This window comes from Engraulis encrasicolus, chromosome 4 (genome assembly GCF_034702125.1).
Source record: "Engraulis encrasicolus isolate BLACKSEA-1 chromosome 4, IST_EnEncr_1.0, whole genome shotgun sequence".
NCBI lineage: Eukaryota > Metazoa > Chordata > Actinopteri > Clupeiformes > Engraulidae > Engraulis > Engraulis encrasicolus.
The window spans coordinates 27,183,201-27,202,584 of NC_085860.1; the positions used below are offsets into that span (position 1 = coordinate 27,183,201).

General features: G+C 41.1%; 1 protein-coding gene across 1 annotated transcript; it reads left to right on the forward strand.

Moving 5' to 3' along the window:
* The first annotated feature begins 15,973 nt into the window (after window positions 1-15,973).
* On the forward strand, window positions 15,974-18,542 carry LOC134446797 (iroquois-class homeodomain protein irx-3-like). The gene is made up of 2 exons (XM_063196093.1): window positions 15,974-16,328; window positions 16,859-18,542. The coding sequence occupies exons 1-2, from the start codon at window positions 16,104-16,106 to the stop codon at window positions 17,807-17,809; spliced, it is 1,176 nt and encodes a 391-aa protein (XP_063052163.1). The 5' UTR covers window positions 15,974-16,103; the 3' UTR covers window positions 17,810-18,542.
* Window positions 18,543-19,384: the final 842 nt, after the last annotated feature.

The window sequence follows — 19,384 nt, forward strand, 5'->3', positions numbered from 1 at the left end:
GTGGGCAAACCGGCAAAATCAGCAAGGGATCAAATACATATTGGACTCACTGTACTACAGGTTTATCATTGGTTTGGCTCATTTCTCAAAACAGAGATAACATTCTCAAAATAACATGGACAAATCCCAAAGCAACTAGCAATTACTCAAAACAGATTGTCGTCTGAAAAAATTTCAAGAAATTAGCCAAATACAGTATTTCTCAATTGGTTTTGTACATTTCTCGAATCTCTCTCGCAATTTGCAAAACATAATATTAATTCTCAAAACAACTTAAACAAATGGCAACACACTGTGGATGACCTGCAAAACTGCGTCTCTTGCTCAAAATCCCTAGTTTGTCTTTCAAAACCAGGTTTTTGTGTCAATGAACGTGTCAGTGCCAGCAAAATGGTTAGTCATTGTGTCAGAGTGTATGGACAAGCTAGTCAAATGGATCTGTCATGTTGTCAATTGACTAGTACACTCTGGAGGATCTTCTCTGAAGCGAAATGTTGTTTAGATTGGATGGGAAATGTTGTAAATTCGACTTTATGTAACATTGATCAGCTAAGACTGGACTAGATATACATTTAGAGTATGACCTATTTATTGACAGACTTCTCATTGCAAAATAGAAAATGTGAATAAAAATACAGAACTGTAAAGCAAAATAAATTTAAAACAATGTATATTGTATAAAGTGCACTTACTCGCTTGGGAAATTCAAGGGGAATTTTATAATTTTGCTTGGAGCATAAGGCATAGAGTTATGTAATGCAGTACAGTGCCTATTGTGAATTACATGCCTGTTTTGTCTTTGAAATATGATTCCCATTTACTGCCTTTGATTAGAGACAGTCAATACTTACCTGCGAGCAATTTACCAATTCAGATCGTATTTATAGACAGAAATACAATGGAAATTATACAGTGCTCGACGCGTTATGACAGCTTGGTAAATGCAAGACTTATACTATGACCTAGGACCTAAATGTTTTGGGGGGTGACAGTTCAGTTAAAAAGCTCTTCTAGTGATATGACGAAAGCAATTGAGAACGTACAGAAGAGCTGAGAATTGTACACAACCATTGCATGGTGGATGAAAGCATTTGCTATATGCTGAAAACTATGAGAAACTGATTTTATCATGTGCACAGCTAACACCAGGAAGTTACAATTGAACAAAACATTTTGAGAATGATTATTCTGTAGTGAGAAATGTACAAAACCAATTGAGAAAAACTGTAACAGAGGAAACTGTACACGGTTACACGGTTGTAAAATTATTTTCTACAAACTACTCAAGTTACAATATCATCTGGCCTGTTGAACACTGTCATGAATTTACTGTTTAATGAAATTCTTAAAATATTATGTCCTTGACTGTTCTGACAATTGTGTAGACTACTTTGCATATGATGACTTACACAGTGAAATCATGCTGACATGTTTTGGAGAGGGCAACCATTACACTGAGAATTGTCTAATTCGTTTAGAAAAGCAAGATCAATTTATTTGGAAAATGTGCTAAATGTATGCTCAATGTGTCAACTGTAAGGTACATGTACATAGCCATCTGCAGAGATGTACTGAACATTTGAGGCATGTACAAAGCATTTGATATTTGATGAAAGCAATGAGAAATGCCATTCTGTTTTGGGAAATTGCAAGTTGGTTTGGGGATTTGTCCGTGTTGTTTTGAGAATGTCATATCAGTTTCGAGAAATTAGCCAAACCAATCGAGAAAAACTGTAAACAGCCAGCCCATTGACGATGCAGCTTAGAGACATACCAAAGTAGGTTTGTTTTGTCTTTGCATGATCTATGCATGTCCCAAGTTGTATTGTCATTCATAGAGAACTACAGATGCCCCTTCTCCTCCAACCTTGTTTAGTACGGTTATATGCCATGCCATAGAGGGTGGCAAAGCAAATCCAGAAGCATGAAATGCAAGTTGATGAACCACTGAAAGAATTTTGGAATCATTACTTTAATGTTGTATAGATAGATAGATAGATAGATAGATAGATAGATAGATAGATAGATAGATAGATAGATAGATAGATAGATAGATAGATAGATAGATAGATAGATAGATAGATAGATAGATAGATGCCTGAGTCACCTCCTCTGCTGCACCTCCTCATATGGAGGTGGAGGCTCTGAGGGGCAGGAAGGGATCTTGTGTCACCACCACGCAGGGCAGTCTAGCTGTAGGCTACAACACAAAGCCAACACTTAGCCGCTAATCACATTTCAACTGGCTGCTGTCCTGGGGCAAACACTGAATGATTCCTGATTAACTCACGAGTGCTCTCTGAGAAGTGGTTTGTGTGTGTGTGTGTGTGTGTGTGGGTGTTTGTGTGTGTGTGTGTGTGAGTGTGTGTGTGTTACACAGCGTTTAGATTGCTTCACCGGTTCATCATATCAACATCTTGAATATGATTTTTGTGCACACACAAAGCTTTCCCTGTCTACACAACAACGCGAAAATGCCTGAAATGTGAACACACATTCATCCGGGCATGTGTAAGCCAAAATAAAAATGAAATGGCATGGGCTGTATAGCATTTATAATATGATGTTTAAGCAAAACAAATGCCAGCATCATGCCAACAGAGTTGCTGCACAAACGTTATCACCACGGCAACCTACAGCTGCTTGAAGCATAGGCTATGTCATTAGTTCACTATCTGAAATTTGGATTAAGCATGTATGCATACATTTTTGTTCTCACTGGACAACGGGCTTCTCATGATCGCGTGGCCTTCGCTGGAGAACGTTTTTTGAAGCAGGCGGACCGATCACTACAGTGCTTCATGGGGTCCGCACGGACCACTGCACTCGAGAAGCTGTAGTTGGATTGCACTGCATATTGGGCAAGATTGCTGGCCATGGTGCTGAAGTACTGCCGAGCCAGATACATTTCTATTCAGTAAAAAGTCTACAGGTCGGGAGTACGGGGCGCCACTGAGAGCTCGAGCAGTATCTGCGCCCGCAGATATGTGCGAGGTCTGAGTGGACACCCCCCAGCTGGTGATGACTAGAGAGCGAGGGGAACCAGAGAGGAGCGAGGGCAGAACTCCTGACGAATCAATTGAACATGAGGGAGGTGAGGGAGGGAGGTGATCAGGGAAGGTGGTGGGTGCGAGTGAGAAAGCAAGTTCAGCCTGGGGACAGGTGAGTGGAGAATAAATGCTGTGTTGTTAAAGTGGTAGTTCGCTATTTCAGACATTAAGCCCTGTTTGTGTGACTTCTGGGGTGAAGTAGAGATGTTCTCATCACAATTTTGACATTTGGTGCTGAACGGAGCATTTGGGTATCCAAGACTGCAGCCCCCCCACCTTTACATTGACTCCAATAGAGCACTCAAGCAATCGATTATAAAATGGCATTAAACTTTTGTTTGAGAAGACATGGAACTCGAAATTCACCCGAAAATTGCAGCGAAATATGCCTTCTAACTATTGTTTAGCATTTGGCGGACCTATTTTTCCCCAGACGCCGTTGAATAGCAGTAGACATCCAGCCAGTAGGTAGCAATAGTGTGTTGTTTATGTAGACATCAAGGAGCGAGGTAGAACGGCTATCTTTGAGCGGGACTGGCTACAAAAACTACAGCTTGCATACAAACCATAGATAGTAACGTAAACAAACGCACCCCCATTTCCGGTCGCGCGGAGTAATACTAGTCAAACCAATACAATCAATGAAGACGGACAATAATGAATATATCTTCTCTGGAAGCGTATTTCGCGGTGATTTTCGAGCCAACGTATCGCTGCCCACCTCTGACCACTCGGTGAGTTTCATGTCTCCGCAAACGAAAGTTTAATGCCATTTTATGATCGATTGCTTGAGTGCTTCATTGGAGTCAATGTAAAGGTGGGGGGGGCTGCAGTCTTGAATACCCAAATGCTCCGTTCAGCACCAAATGTCAAAATTGTGATGAGAACATCTCTACTTCACCCCAGAAGTCACACAAACAGGGCTTAATGTCTAAAATAGCGAACTACCACTTTAAGGGCCGTGCCAAATTTCGTTGCACTGAAATTTCACCGAACGACGGCTGAGCGGAGAATAATGCATGTTGTTAATTAGGCATGTCAAATTTCATTACACTTCTCCCGAACTTTTTGCATTTAGCTTTTAGCATATTTAGCAAAGCATGCATTTCTCTGACATCGACAACAGAAACAATCTAATGTAAGCTTAGCCTTAGTGTGTGTGTGTGTGTGTGTGTGTGTGTGTGTGTGTGTGTGTGTGTGTGTGTGTGTGTGTGTGTGTGTGTCACTGTGAGTCTTTTAGAACATTTGGGAAGTGAAACAAAGATTTCGTGGTTCACCACATCAAAGTAGAAATGATGTGGCCATTCTGACAGCTTAAGCACCATTATTCTAATAAGATGTGTCAAAGACAGTGCAGTCGCCAGACTACAAAAAATGTCCATATCAGTTTCAGTCCCCTCACCCCACCCCTTCTCCCACTGTTTTACAGATATCTGTTTCCTGCTTTTGTCAAAAGAAGGTCCTGAATTATTTATCATTCATATTCATTATTCACACCCGCTCCAGCTGACGGTTTGTCCTGTGAGGGGAAACATCTAATACTATAAATCGTCTAATAGGCCTACTATAAACAATTAACTAAGTAAATGTTTATCTATATAAAATGGTATAATTTCACGCAGTGGGAGACGGGGCCTTGTGAAATTTTTGCATAAACTTGGACATGAACCTCTTAAGGTTCGGAGGGCCCTGTACCGGGTCCAATGACTTTTAACTTCAACTTGATCTTCATTCCGCAATTGTTTGTAATCCAGGCGGTGTAATAAACCCAGGAACATTATATATCATTGGAAAGCTTAGACCCTCAGGAATACATTTAGCACTACTTTACAGAGGTTTGAAAATATTGTATGTGCATTATTATCAATTTATTACACAATGTCACCTTTCAAATTTGACCCCCTCAAGCACCCCTCGCCTGATGTCTCCCTACCGCCCTAGGATGAGTGGACATCCAATCATGAACATATCCTTATCAGCGCGGTCTCAATATGTCTGTTAAAATCCAAGGTTTATGAGAATGTAGTCTTTTTTTTTTTTTTTTTTTACTTTATTTCAACCACAAGTTGTACAACTCCACTCAAACTAAACCACTTTATTGTCATTTTTTCCCCCTCCGGAATTGTGCTGTTTTTGCCCACACTTCCATATTTGTCACTTGATCAATGGTATTCCACATGATCCCCAGACTCTGCTGATTACATGGGCAGCACTGGAGTGGCTCTGTGACATTCCTACGCTGAAAGACAAGCCTTAGAAGAGAAGTAGGCAGGTCCTGTTTTACACAGCTTCTTATTGGCTCATTTGCTTTGAATGACTGCAGCTCCCTCAAAGCAAGAGCTAGAAACTCCATTCAAAGACTGAGTAATAGTCCAGAGTCCAGGTATTCAAATGAGTCATATAGCTCTTCTGTATTACACCCAGGCACATAGGAATCTCAAATCTGCTCAACAATACCCCTTTCTTCCCATGTTTTTACTGTACAGTACCGTACAGTACTGTGCAGCAACATCTCTGTAATACTACCCAAAAGGCATATCCAACCATGGCTGATGACTGTATAACACCTCAAGGGGTATGCTTTCATATATGACTATGATAAGGCTTCTAGCTCAAAAGGTTCTTGTACAGTAAAACCTTATATGGGGGGTGATTTTTGACTAACTGAAAAAAAATACAAAAAGACACTTGGTAAAACGCATGTGTATATCCACACATAATTGTCTTGGTAGAGGTCATATATAGCTGTAGCAAGTTCTCCTTTGACAAACAGCTTCAGTAGACCTGTGATTAAGTCTTAAATATGTTTCCAAGGCCAAATGTATCAGCTATACTGCTGAAATGTAGTAATTTCTAGGGGCTCTTCATGAACGCATTTCAGAAAAAAAGATGTTCTAACCCCTGTAAGTTCTTGGCGGTACATCACAAAATCTTCCTGTCACTTTCTGAGGATTCTACAGAGTCTCTACTTTCAAATGGTACCAGCCACTTCATGATGGGTCAAAGGATGCAGACACAGGAAGCATCTAAGTAGACGTTGTGCAAAACCTTAAAAAAACTCAAAAATAGCCCCGAAGCTTCAGAGGTTCTACTGTGTATTGAAGCCTGTATGACAGAAAGGGCTACTTCCACAATTGAGAATAATAGCATTCAGTATTCTTTTTTTTAATAGTTTTTTTGGTATTTTTTTTACCTTATTCGACAGGATAGGTGTGAGAGGTGGACAGGAAGCGAATGGGGAGAGAGGCGGGGAGGGGTAGGCAAAGGACCTGGGCCGGGAATCGACCACGGGTCAGCCGCATGGTAGACGAGTGCCCCACCAGCTGGCCACGGCAGGGCCGGCATTCAGTATTCTGATAAGGATACAGTTGATATATTGTATTTTACAGCAGACATCAGAAAGACCGGGTGGCTGGGATTGCAGACATATTGCATCGAAAGGCATGTGCAGTGATCAGTTAGCTTTTTAAAAAATTGATTACCAACACTATTGCAGTCCAGACATCATTCCAGGACGGGACATGGGAACAGTGATTTCAAAAGTAAATGCTATTTCCAAACATTGTTATTCATCTACTGATGCTTCTCTGCTGTCAAACCTGTCAAGCTGTTTATCTAATCATATGTCATTTCTAAGCCCTTCCCCCCGTATGGAACCTCCCTGCAACCCATTATTGTTGAGCATTATGTAAAGCACTCTGGGTCTGCTTCTGGTGTTTTTAAACATGCCTTAGACATAAACAAGGCTTGACTTTACAAGATATTTTACATATGGAGATTTGTCGACATAACATTGAGGGGGTACCCCCTAATGGCTTTGGAGATTGAGTCTCTTTGAAAGGATGGATTATTTTGATGGCAGAAGCAGTGAGGTTCATTTCATTGAAGGCGCTAAGATGTAGAAAGGAACACGTTACAATAGCAGGCTATCTGTAGGGCAGCACACGGTCCTCCTCACACCATTGCCTTTTTTTTCCTCATCATTTGCAACCTACAATGATACGCATGATACACATACAATGTTGTGTTTCCATAGGTTCACTTGAAAGACCCCGGCCTTTTCGTTGCATCAGTCCTGCATATTTCAAATGACTTCCTTAGATGCATAACCTCTGACTACCCATCAGTGTCAATTTACAATAGACACATACGTAGAATGCTGTCATGTCATCAAAGTCTCCATTGGTGGTCATTGGTGCTCATTGGTGCTCATTGGTGCGAACCAAAAGTGAGAGAATTATGATGACAAATGAATTATGTACATCTCCATAGGCTTTTGCTAAATCCCAAGGCCCCTTAACACAATAATGATGCTCCGTTGTCCAGGCACTTGAAAGGAGATGCTAATGTGTGGATAATCTCCTTCCTCTGTGCTCACCAGCGGAAGGTGTGGTTGGTTAAAGATGCGAGTGGCATCAGAAAGGCCACCGCCAACGTCTGTGCTGATTTCTTGCCCTCTCTTTCACTGTTTGCTCTGCAATCTTCCAGTCATGTATGTGATTAGATTTCTCAACTCAGAAAAACTAAAATTGCACACCTATTGTGCAGAAGGTAAACCTAGTTAAGCGCTCTTTTTTGGAGCTTGTGAAGCATCTCGCTCAAGCCAACGCATCTCACTCCTCCTCCCTAACCACAGCTGAGGAGGTTGGTAATGGGATTGGGTATTATGAGGGTTAGCTTGCCAAAAAGGGTGAACTCACACAGTTCTACAGACAGGCATGTAGAAAAGATGCACTATAGGTATAGAGGAGCTTCCAATTTGGTTTTGATGCGAGGAAATTTGCATTGAATGCCATATTGTATTTTATGTACACTATACGTTATGTGTACCTGTATAGCATGGCATATCTATACAGTAGGCCTATATGAGGGCCTATAGAGTATAAGGGCCTATAACACTGACACTCATTGGGATTTTGAAAAAGAAAGAGAAAACTCTTTACTTAGTTACTTTAGTCTTTACTTTATGATACGGCCCTCTAATGTTTTGAGAAGGGACATATTTTCTAATAGTCCCGTGTGGACAATACAGAGTGGACAAAGCGGAGTCCCTATGATAAAGTCGGCTATACTGCCCAGTAAGGTTATGTTTAGTATTACAAAGACAGAGAGAAGATAGGCTGTAAATAATGCCACACAGTATCGAGTTCCACATCTTAGATAAAGAGAACAAAACTGCATTGGAGCTGGAGTCAATATTATCTTTTTAGTTGCCATGTTAAGACCATGGTTTTTGCAGCAGATTTCCCCCCAAATAAATAGCATGATTCTCAAAAAAGCATCATAAGCAAATTTATTGGAAAAGAAACAACATAGTTTGATTTGTCGTCCGACTCTTAAGACCTCAGACCTTGCCTCAGACCTGACATTGCCCACTTACTTTGGATCAAGTGTCTGAGTAATTTCATGCAAAGTAATGCCATGTAAAAATGGCAATGGCTAAAGAAATGAAAAAAGGGGCAACACTTTACTTGACACTGGTGTCATAAGCATGTTGCAGTGTCATAAGCATGTTGCAGTGTCATAAGCATGTTGCAGTGTCATAAGCATGTTGCAGTGTCATGACACACAGTCATAGATAATTCATAAACATTATGTCCTGTCATAAAAAAATATGACTGTTGGTATTAAGTGACATTTGGTTATGACAAAGACAACCTTGTCTTTGCCATAACCGAATGTCACTTAAGGTCAACAGCCATAAAATGTTTATGACATGGACATAATGTTTATGACACATGCATAACTGTGCCATGACACTATTATGACACTGTAATGACATGCTTATGACACCGGCGACAACTAAAGTCTTACTGAAAGGAGAACTGTGGTGAATTTCAGCATGCATCTACACTGCTCATGCAGCTACATATAGCTCATGCAGCTGCATATAGCTCAACCTTCTCCTGATTTGTCAGCCCTGAAGACATGTTAATTTTGGCTCCAAACCTGACAGGGAGAGGCGGTCTGGAAAGCCTAGTGATCCCATCAAACCCAGTGTTTGGAGGACATGGAGAAGATCCACCTGTCCACATGTATGAAAAGTGTACATCCCCAAATCATAATGAATACTTACTGTAGAAATTGATGGTGGTGGTAAATATACCGGCACTAAAGATGACATTTGTGAATGGGCAGCATACAAACTCTACTTTCAAACGTACTTCAAATATCACCCTGAAAGATGCAACATCAGAAGGCACCTAACAAAACAGCATCATAGCGTGTAAGCAAAACACCCCCTTCCACTTATAGATATACCTACTGTACTTGGGTCACTGACATTTCAGCAATAGCACAAGTCGGGGTGGCGCAACAACAGCCAGTGCCACTATTGTAGGGATTTTTTGTTTTGTTTGCGCCACCAGACGTCTGAGCCCAAAAAAGTCCGCCTTTGACCCACTTACTGACTATCAGATACCACTTACAGAAGATACAACAAGCCTAATGAGCAGTATAATGTAGTTGCATGCCTGACCTACCTCTAATGTAGTTCATCGTGTAGGATTATAACATTTTGCCGGATAAATAATCTAAGACTGTTTGACTGCTGTAATTTCTCAATCCAGTTCTGCGTTGGGTGTCCTTTGCATTGTTTGATTGCGGGCTATACCAGTATTACATCAGTTGAATTAACAGATGGGAATGATTGTGCACTACACGCAACATGGCAATAAAGACATTTTTTTCATTGTTGTGAAACATGGATATGATATTGGGGCAGCCGCTGTTACTTTGTGATGTTAAGTTCTCCACAGTTCTTGCTTCTCGACATGGAATACGAAGATAAATTGCTATTATTGTGCAGCCTGACATAGCATACAACAGACGAGTCGACCCTTCAAAAGGACAGGAAAGCAATTAATCTGGAAATAAGCAAGAGAGATCAGCTGGTAATGGAGATGGGGTCTCTTTCCAACTGCCGTCTCTCTCTCTCTCTCTCTCTCTCTCTCTCTCTCTCTCTCTCTCTCTCTCTCTCTCTCTCTCTCTCTCTCTCTCTCTCTCTCTCTCTCTCTCATGCACACACACACACACACAAGCAGGCACGCAGACACACACACACACACATACAGACAAAGAAGAGATGACGAGGGAACCGTTACTCGCCATTTATTGTACATTTCAATTAAGTGCTTGTTAAACCTCTTTATCTCAACGGCCACAAAAATTACCATGGCAATGCACTGACTGCGCAGGAGGAGAGAGAGGGGAGGTGGAGTTGGGCTGGGTGGGGTGATGGTGATGGTGAGAGAGGGGAAAAGATTGTGGTTGAAATGAAATCTGGATGCACAGAGCCAGAGTCTTAGGCAGTACCCCAATATAGGCTGGGGTTGGGGATGTCGGGAATGGGATGGTGGTGGTGGTGTTGGTGGTGGGGGTTGTAATGGATCTAGGCTAGTCGTTAATGGTTGTTTAATATGACCATCACTGTCACAATACCACCAAGCATACTAAGCACATACAACAACACCCCAAGCCCACTCACCACCACCCCACCCCCACCCCTAACACACACAGACAATCGCACCATCCCCCCCTTTTAAACATTCATTCAAAATGACAGTGAAAATGAAAGCGTTTCGAGCCGTGAATGGAAAAAGTAATCATTGGGACATTATCCTCTGCTTGGCCTGTCATGCTAATACAACTCAGAAATGGCTCTGAAACGTGGTTAAGGGGCTTGATGCAGAATTGGTGAAGTAGAAGCTATGCCACTTGAATGATTATTATTATTAATAATAAAGATAAATATAAAAAAGGCCTCAATTTGTATGTAAATGCACTCGGGATACCCCTATCACTGTCTGTTGCCGCACCTGTGTCTGGAGACGGATCATAATAAAGTGAAGTTTAATGTGCTGATTGCTGGGTAATGTAACGGCTGGTGCTTACGGAGCTTATGAGGTGAGGTTGCTCAAGTTAGCCGAAATGCGGGGATAGTAGACAGAGTAGACTTCTCATCTCACTGTGATTCGGAAAACATTTGTAGCCTTCTGGATCAGTGGAAAATAGTAGAAGTCCGCACACTGTCACTATCAGATGCGCCTTTGTCCTACACCTGGCCTCAGAGAGGTGGGATGTCCATACTCTTACTCTTATGAAGTAGCCTTCTGGATCACCCTTCCTGGATCACCCTTCCCTCCTGCAGTGTTTATCTCACTTTGTCTGATGATCACCCCTCACACCTTGACTCTGATTGGTTGGTTCTTTAATTGATTCACTGATTGACTGTAATCTGTCACCTTAAAAAATAATAAAAAGGCACTATTACTATACACAGTACATGCATATGCAGTACACAGTAAAAAAAAAATACAGTGTTAATTCAACCCTTGGAGAGTACTCTGGGACCAAATACACTCTAGAAGATGTTAAATTGACTCTCTAGGTGTTGAATTAACACAGCATTTTTATACTGTAGTAGAGGAAGAAGGGAGGTTAGGATTACACAAAAACCCAAAACTGATTTCTGATGCCAACTCAAATGTGTGCTTCACCTCATTCTAGAATATCTTCATGCAAAAGCTTCCTCTTCTTCATGCATTATTGTATTCTCAAAACCATGAGCCAATGCGCTTTTGATATCTATAACAATTAGCATATAAAACACACAATATGAAGACACTTTGCCTGAGGGCAAGAGCTATTTTTTACCTCTTACCATGAAAGTTGGTTCCCATCACAAAAGGAATAGAAAGAAATCATGCACCTGCATTTTTAATGGTGCCAGACAGAACTCATTCAGGTTTGCTTATCTGTGGAGCCACTGTAAATAACTCTGCTTTGTGTTAAATTGGATTTCACAGATCACCACGGCTGGCAAAAAGGCATCCACTCAAGTGTACCCTTTCTCAGAGAAACTTATCAACATCTTTAATAGTATTTGGCATAAGTGCTTTTTTTCGTATTTATGTGCTGCTCCCTTAAATCAATAAACAACATATAAATATTAATACTTTTGGATGGTGGAGTTGTATGCTGGGACTGTAGAGTGAAGCCACTAAATCTAAATCCTATTGAGAAAGAGGAATGAGTCGAGTCATATTCATAGTTGAGAATATTATGATAATGGTTTGTGGAAGTGGAAATACATCAAATAATAAATATGTGCAAATAGAGTATAGGCCTATAATGGGAGGAAGAGAAGTGGAGGACAAAGAGGAATCACTGCAGTGGGAATATGAGAAAAGAAAGACAGATATGTTGGCTGCGGTGAGAGCAGTCACTCTACCTAGCCTCGAACCCTGGTCTCTGGGGTAGCAAACACCCTTAGCTGTTGGTAAACATGGCTGACCTCACCGTCTACCATCGGAAGGTTTTGACCCAGACCAATGTGGTGAACACTGTGCTTAAAACTTGGTCATAGGTTCTCCTAGACATACTGTACACACTGCAAATTAATTCAGCTTTTGTTCAGTATTCAGTAGGTTATTTCACATCATGATGTTTTAGCAGTGGCTATATTTAAAAGAATCCCTAGAAATGGTGATGGTGTAACTATAGTGCCATTGTACATTTTTTTGTTTATATTCCATATTTTATGAAAGTTGAATTTCATCACTGATGAACAGGCTATACTTTTATGAAGATGTGAGGAAAAACCTCCACACAGTAAAAACAATGGGGTGTCATGATTCCAAAGTAAACATTTTGTTGCTCCATGTAGAGTATTACAATAATGCTGAGAGCCAGTCTGTGTAAGATCCTGCAGGTGACCAGTGTCATTTCAATTCTACACAGAGATTATTTTATTTGTATTCCACTGTTGCTATTCACACGATACTGAGTAGAATTCACTCTGACAATGTTACACTGACCATAGAGTAAAATTTGCAATACATTTGAGTGGGACCAAATGTTATCTGAATTGGGGTTAATTTCAGCTCTTAAGGAGTTATATCGACACCCTAATTTTCACTGCACTGCATTCATTCATGGAAACCGAACTTGCAGTCGTAATTAAATCATTAAATCCGTGTCCATGCTTCGCAGAGCATGGAGAAATTAACTTCCACCACCAACCTCCTTTGGTATTTGAACATGAAATAATGATTTTCTGCCAGTCTAATTACAAAAACCCCACAACATCTGATCGCACCAACATCCGAAGGGGATTAAGCCAAAGCAAAGGCATTAGACCCCATTATTACCGGCTTGAAGTGCTGAATTATTGCCCTTCCTAATTGAACGGTGCGATTTATATACAGATCAGGGGTGGGTTTTGGTGGTAATGCTGTAATAACAGGCTTCATTGGTCAGCCACTTATCTGAACTTCACAGGGAAAACAAAACACACTGCGGCACGCTGAATAAACATCTCATTAACCTTTGACCTCCCACCGGCACAGCTGTAACACTCGTGTTTACATTAAGGGAAATAGATTCATCCCCGTTTCTGCACTTCAGTGCGAAAGGCGCAGGGCTCAAACAGTCTATTTAACCACAGTAATCTGTGCTGTAGCAGGAGAGAGAGAGAGAGAGAGAGAGAGAGAGAGAGAGAGAGAGAGAGAGAGAGAGAGAGAGAAGTGAGAAGTGAGGGAGAGACGGGAAAGAGAGAGAGAGAGAGAGAGAGAGAGAGAGAGAGAGAGAGAGAGAGAGAGAGAGAGAGAGAGAGAGAGAGAGAGAGAGAGACGGGAAAGCAAGAATGAGCCATCTCTTCGGCTTCACTGCACATATCTATTACTTAGAGCTAACTGAGTGTGAAACCATCCATTTTCAATCTCATAAGTAGGCTATCCCTTTCACCTGACAAAGACTGAAAGAAGCATATTGATTGAAGAGGGGAAAGGGACAGAGACTTTAAATGACAGAGCTGAGACTCATCTTCTTTTGCAGCCTTGTTGTCCTCTTTAAATAAATAATTTGAATTGTTTGTAATTGAGCCATTGAGACCATAAAACGCACATGTCCAGAAACCCCCAGATGTGTGCATTTGTTCACACTGGTGGATTAGTGGTTGAATAGGCATAAACAAAAATTAAGATATGGTTAAAGTTGCAAGAAATAGTTGGATTAATAATGTAATATAATGCTGTACACATCTCTTGATTGCAATTCTGTCATTCATATCGAAATCAATAACTTCATGGATAAAAGGGAGCGTTAATGTGTCAAGCCTATCATAGACTCAACTTTATACAGCTTTTGTCCATGCATCAGGCCCTCCTATTTACCAAGGACACCCTGCAGATATTGCATCTTTGTGAGGATCCTGATTCTCCCCAATGGTACCAGCACCAGTACCAGCCTGGCAAGGCAGAATAGAGCAGTGGTGTCAAACTCAAATTCACAATGGGACAAAATCAAAATCTTGGACAAAGTCGGGGTCCAAACAGTATTAATCAAATGTTTTAAAACTAGAGTTGTTCATGCACACACTAATACTCAAAGGAAAATTTCACAAACACTTATTACCATCATACATGGTAGTTCAAATATGCTTGCACCATATGAAAATGCAAGATTTTACCCTGGCCTGGGCACACTCATAGTCCTGTCTGTGGCACACCAAATGTAGATTTCAAGTCATGTGGTGTGTGTGGACCAACTGTAATACACATTTAAAATGATCTCGAGGGCCAAACAAAATGACCTTGCAGGTCAGGTTTTGCCCCCGGGCCTGAGTTTGACATCCCTGGACTAAGTAGAGCATGGAAAGTATAGTCTGCCACTGTACCATTCGCAAAACGGTTGGCATTTAACTGAATAACTACACGTAGTCCACCTTGCTCCTCACTTCCGTGAGGCCATACGGGAAAAAGGGCCCCCTATATACATGGGGCCCTGGTGACTCAGTCACACTTTACGACACCCCTGACCATAAGCATGCTGCCCCTACCACTTGCAGATTCAAACAGAAGACAGTCTCACTTGAGTATTGTGATTGGAGGACAGATTTTATGCCCCAGGTTAGATTATCGGCAATGGTGCAGTGCTAGACAAATCTGCCAAAAATATTGGGCATATTTTAGAAGATTTCGTCTAGTTAACTGCACTAGCCAGGATAAATCCTGCGTGCCCCAGAAAGATAGCTTACTTTTTTTAGTGTAAATTTCTAGTCAATGGTGTATTTTCAAATAATGATTCACAGTCTGACTGTCAGACTTATTTGTCAAACAAACAAGTCAACACACCAATGGAGATCATCTCACGAATAGATTTTGGCACAGCTCAGAAAGATGAACTTTGTCCAATAGGTCCAATTGGTAAACAAATACCCTGCCAAATTGGTATACAGAGGCAGACTTTACATCAGGCAAACCTAGGCAATTGACTAGGGCCCTGACCAGATCTGCTCTCCATAGGGGCCCCTAACTGTCACACCATTCGCAATAAATGCACAAAATATTGATCTTAAATGGTCAGTTATGTAATCAAAGAGACACACACAAAATAGCACCCTCACTCGTTCCATGACAATTATTGACTCTTATTTTGTGTATGTTTTAAAAGAATGACTTTTGAGGGCCCCATGTTTTTATTTCGCCTAGGGCCCCAACATGGCTGGATCCATCCCTGTATACAAATAGCCTGCCCAATTGTGGGAAAGCTCACATGCAAGCGCACAATACTTTTGAAGCTTGTTATTTATTTTTCTTGAGACGAAATTTGAAACACCTTACACATCGTTTTAATTGTTTTATTGTGAAGTTTGTAGCCTATTTTGCTTAAAATACGGTGGCTCTAAATGATCTCAATGTTTCCACACAAATTACTATTGAGGCTATGATGTAGGCCTATTTCAAACGCTAAAGCACAAAGACACTCAAAGGAGCGGGGAAAGTACAAGTGAGTTTCTTTGGCAAATGGGAGGGGCCTAACCGGGAGCAGAAATGTCAATCACACCAAGCGCTCTCATCTGAGGCAATCTGCGAGGACCTGACCCCGGAGTAGGCAGATCAGTTGCAAAGTCAGGGCGGAGAGTGCAAAAGGGAAAGCGCTCCCGCATCATTCTCAAAGGCAGACGGCGGCGGCGTTTCACTTAACGGCAGTAAATTGGATCACTTTGTCAAGGGAGCTTGTGGACTGTTGGCGGTGACTGCGACCTGTCGTATGACTACCATGTCTCTGCCTCAACTGGCATATCCATATATAAGACCACCGTGCTCCTCGGAGCGTCACGGCGTGGCGAACGGCCGAACCGGGACGGAATTTGCTCCGTCCAACACTCTCTCCAATGTGCTGTCCACAATGTATCGGACACCTTTCGCTGCTGCCTCGCAAGGATACGGCGCTTTTCTACCTTATTCCACGGACGTGGCTATTTTGAATCAGCTGGTAAGTTGACTAATCTCTTTTATTCCTACAACCAATTGCACTCATTGAATTGAAGCAAGTTCAGTATTTTCTACATATTCAAAAACACGATTTGACTGCGCAACATGGTGAGGTTCCTTGATAAAGTGAAGTGTCTGTAACTTTTCCACGGCATGGTGCGCAGCAGTCTGTTTGGATACAATTTAAAAAAAGCCTACAACTAAAAAAACCTCCAAAATTGTAATGGAGCTATGCGATACAAATCCAATAGGCATACCTGCTATTATTTTCAGTCAGCTACGCTAGATGCAGTTGGATTTTATATTTCTCATAGGGCCTGAACTGGCCTTTTGGTTTCAGGCATCCGTGTGTTCTGTCAATTAGTTTGTCACAAGTAGAGGCAGGTGGAATCAGAAGTAGGGCCTAACAGATGTAGCCTATGTAAAAAAAAACTAAAATGTATTATTTGTGGATATTAAACTCGCCAGTTGTATTTAAATTCTCCATTTTAAAAGGCAATTGATAAAATATTTTTTTCTATCTCTCCACAGGGTGCCCATTATGAACTGAAGGACAGCCCCGGCATACATCACCATGGCCTCGCTCATCACCCGTCCCCGTTTTACCCCTACGGACAGTGCCAGTTTGGTGACCCAAACCGACCCAAAAATGCCACACGTGAGAGCACGAGCACTCTGAAGGCCTGGCTGAGCGAGCACAGAAAGAATCCGTATCCGACTAAAGGCGAGAAGATCATGCTGGCCATCATCACCAAAATGACCCTGACCCAGGTATCTACGTGGTTTGCCAACGCCAGACGGAGGCTAAAGAAGGAAAATAAAATGACCTGGGTTCCAAAGAGTCGGACCGACGAAGAGGACAACGGATATCCAAGCGACAATGATGGCGAGGGAGATAAGGAGGAAGACGACGAGGAAATTGATTTGGAAAATATCGATACAGAGAACGTTGATGATTCTGACTTTCAGGATGCAACTTTGGAACGTAAACTGACTGATAAAAATGACGCCGACATATCAAATGATAACGCACACATGCCTCACCATGATCTGAAACATCCGGAACATCCCGTGAAGGAAAGTATGAGTAGATGCGAGGACGCAGCAACAAGACCAGCTTTATTTCAACCGGGCGTTACGCAGTCTCGCCACGAGAATAAAACTGGCCAAGACGCACCACATAGTAACCCCATCCCACAACAAAAACCTAAAATTTGGTCTCTGGCTGAAACGGCAACAACACCGGACAGCCCGAAGAAGTCTCCACTGCATAACAGGACCCCTGCACTTGTTCCCCATCCGGTATTAGCTCCCCAAAAAGCAATCAGTTCTGCAGAACTCGCAAAACTCCCAAGTTGGACAAAACTAGCCTTTTCGTCACATCCTATTGCTTTGAATGGTCATTATTTGGAACTTGCGAAACAAGCTTCTTTGCATAATAATCTTCTATACAGGCAAAGAGATGGGAAAGATCACAGTTAGGTGGCTTGTTTGCCATTTGGACTTTTCTCCAGCCTTCTGCGTAAAAGATATGATTCACTTCAAAATGGGGTTTAAAAGTTAAATAGACCTAACAGATTTATGTGGGCTGTATAATTTATTTTTCCACTTTTATTTTACCACTGCCTGAGGAAAAATAGGCTATAACTGTAAAACTGTTTCACTCTAACAATGAAGATGACGCGCCTGTCAGAATTTATTCCAATTGTGCGCCAAACTTTGCATATCAGATTTTCACATTTTTAAAAACGTTTTCCAACGCATCTGGCACCAAACACTGAGTGTGCTAAGTTATTATAAAACAGTTGAACATTGCTCTCTGATGATATTTTCCTTTAAACCTGAGGCCATGAATAAAACAATGTTGTGCCTTCTAAGACAAAAACTTTAATTTCAAACTTAAGAGATATATGGGTGTGTTGTTTCTGTTTTGTTGACCATTTTCCACATTGATTTTCGATTTAAATGTATTACTGTTTTCTTAGATCATGATAGGCCTATTTGCTGATGGGCAGCCTGTTGCGAGGTCTGAAAGGGATAAATAATGTACGTATGTCTAATCTCTTAATTGCAAACGTGCCCAGTGGGTTACGCACAGCAAATCAAACGCCTTTTTTTGAAATATTATGTGTTTTAGGCCTACACATAGTCTGTAATTAACGTTTAAATGGATTTGTGCATAGGTAAATAACATGGAATTGTATATAAGAATCTGTGAAAGCTTTATATTTTGGTTATTAAAAAGTTTCAACATGTTTCATCTTAATTCTCTTCTTTATTCTAGACCTCTAAATGGTAGGCTAGGTAGGCTTCCGAGATATTTCCAAGTGAAGAAATCTTGAAAATATTTCTCGTCTTTTTTTTTTAAGGCCCTAGGTTGTTGTTTTTTCCCAGCTGGTTATTAAACGGTAGTAGCCTATTTTATTGAGGGCACCCGTGGCATTGCTTGGAGTGGTTCAGTTTATCGCTTCCTTCTATCAATACATAATCACAACCGCAAAGTCTGACCGCGAGCTCCCTCTACAGTCTTAACTGGTCAGGTGTAATGGATTAAAAACCAGCAGCCTATACTGACTCTCTGGCATTAATGTCTGCCTGATGTAACCTATAAGATATTGAAAATAATGTACTTTATTATTTGAATTTTATGGTTTGAATATTGTCAATTGAAAGGCTGTGTGTGTGAGGACTTAAATTCACCACCCAGATAGCATAATATTAACCAATAGAAATCATTTTGACTACACCATTTTGGACCAGCCGTAGACATCGGCTACAAATGCCATTGGGTTTCACAGATATGTAGGCCTATTTTTTAATTGGGCTAGTTATTTCAGCCTAATAATCTTAGTCCTCATGCTAGCAGTGACATACATTTGTGTACTTTAGTTTCAATTTGTAATAATTCCTACATCCATTCTTCAGTTTAGATGCTTTCTTTTTCTTTTTTCAAGAATAGTCTATCCCTTTTGCAGCTTACTCTTTTATTATTGATTTTATTAGCAAACCCATGTCCGTCCACCTACATTCTATTGTCCGAGAAACAGGGATATGTTG

Excerpts from the sequence above, each read along its gene's own strand:
- LOC134446797 (XM_063196093.1), top strand. The coding sequence starts at position 16,104 with ATGACTACCATGTCTCTGCCTCAACTGGCATATCCATATATAAGACCA. Across the intron at positions 16,329-16,858 it reads TGGCTATTTTGAATCAGCTG|GGTGCCCATTATGAACTGAA; the intron begins GTAAGTTGACTA and ends ATCTCTCCACAG.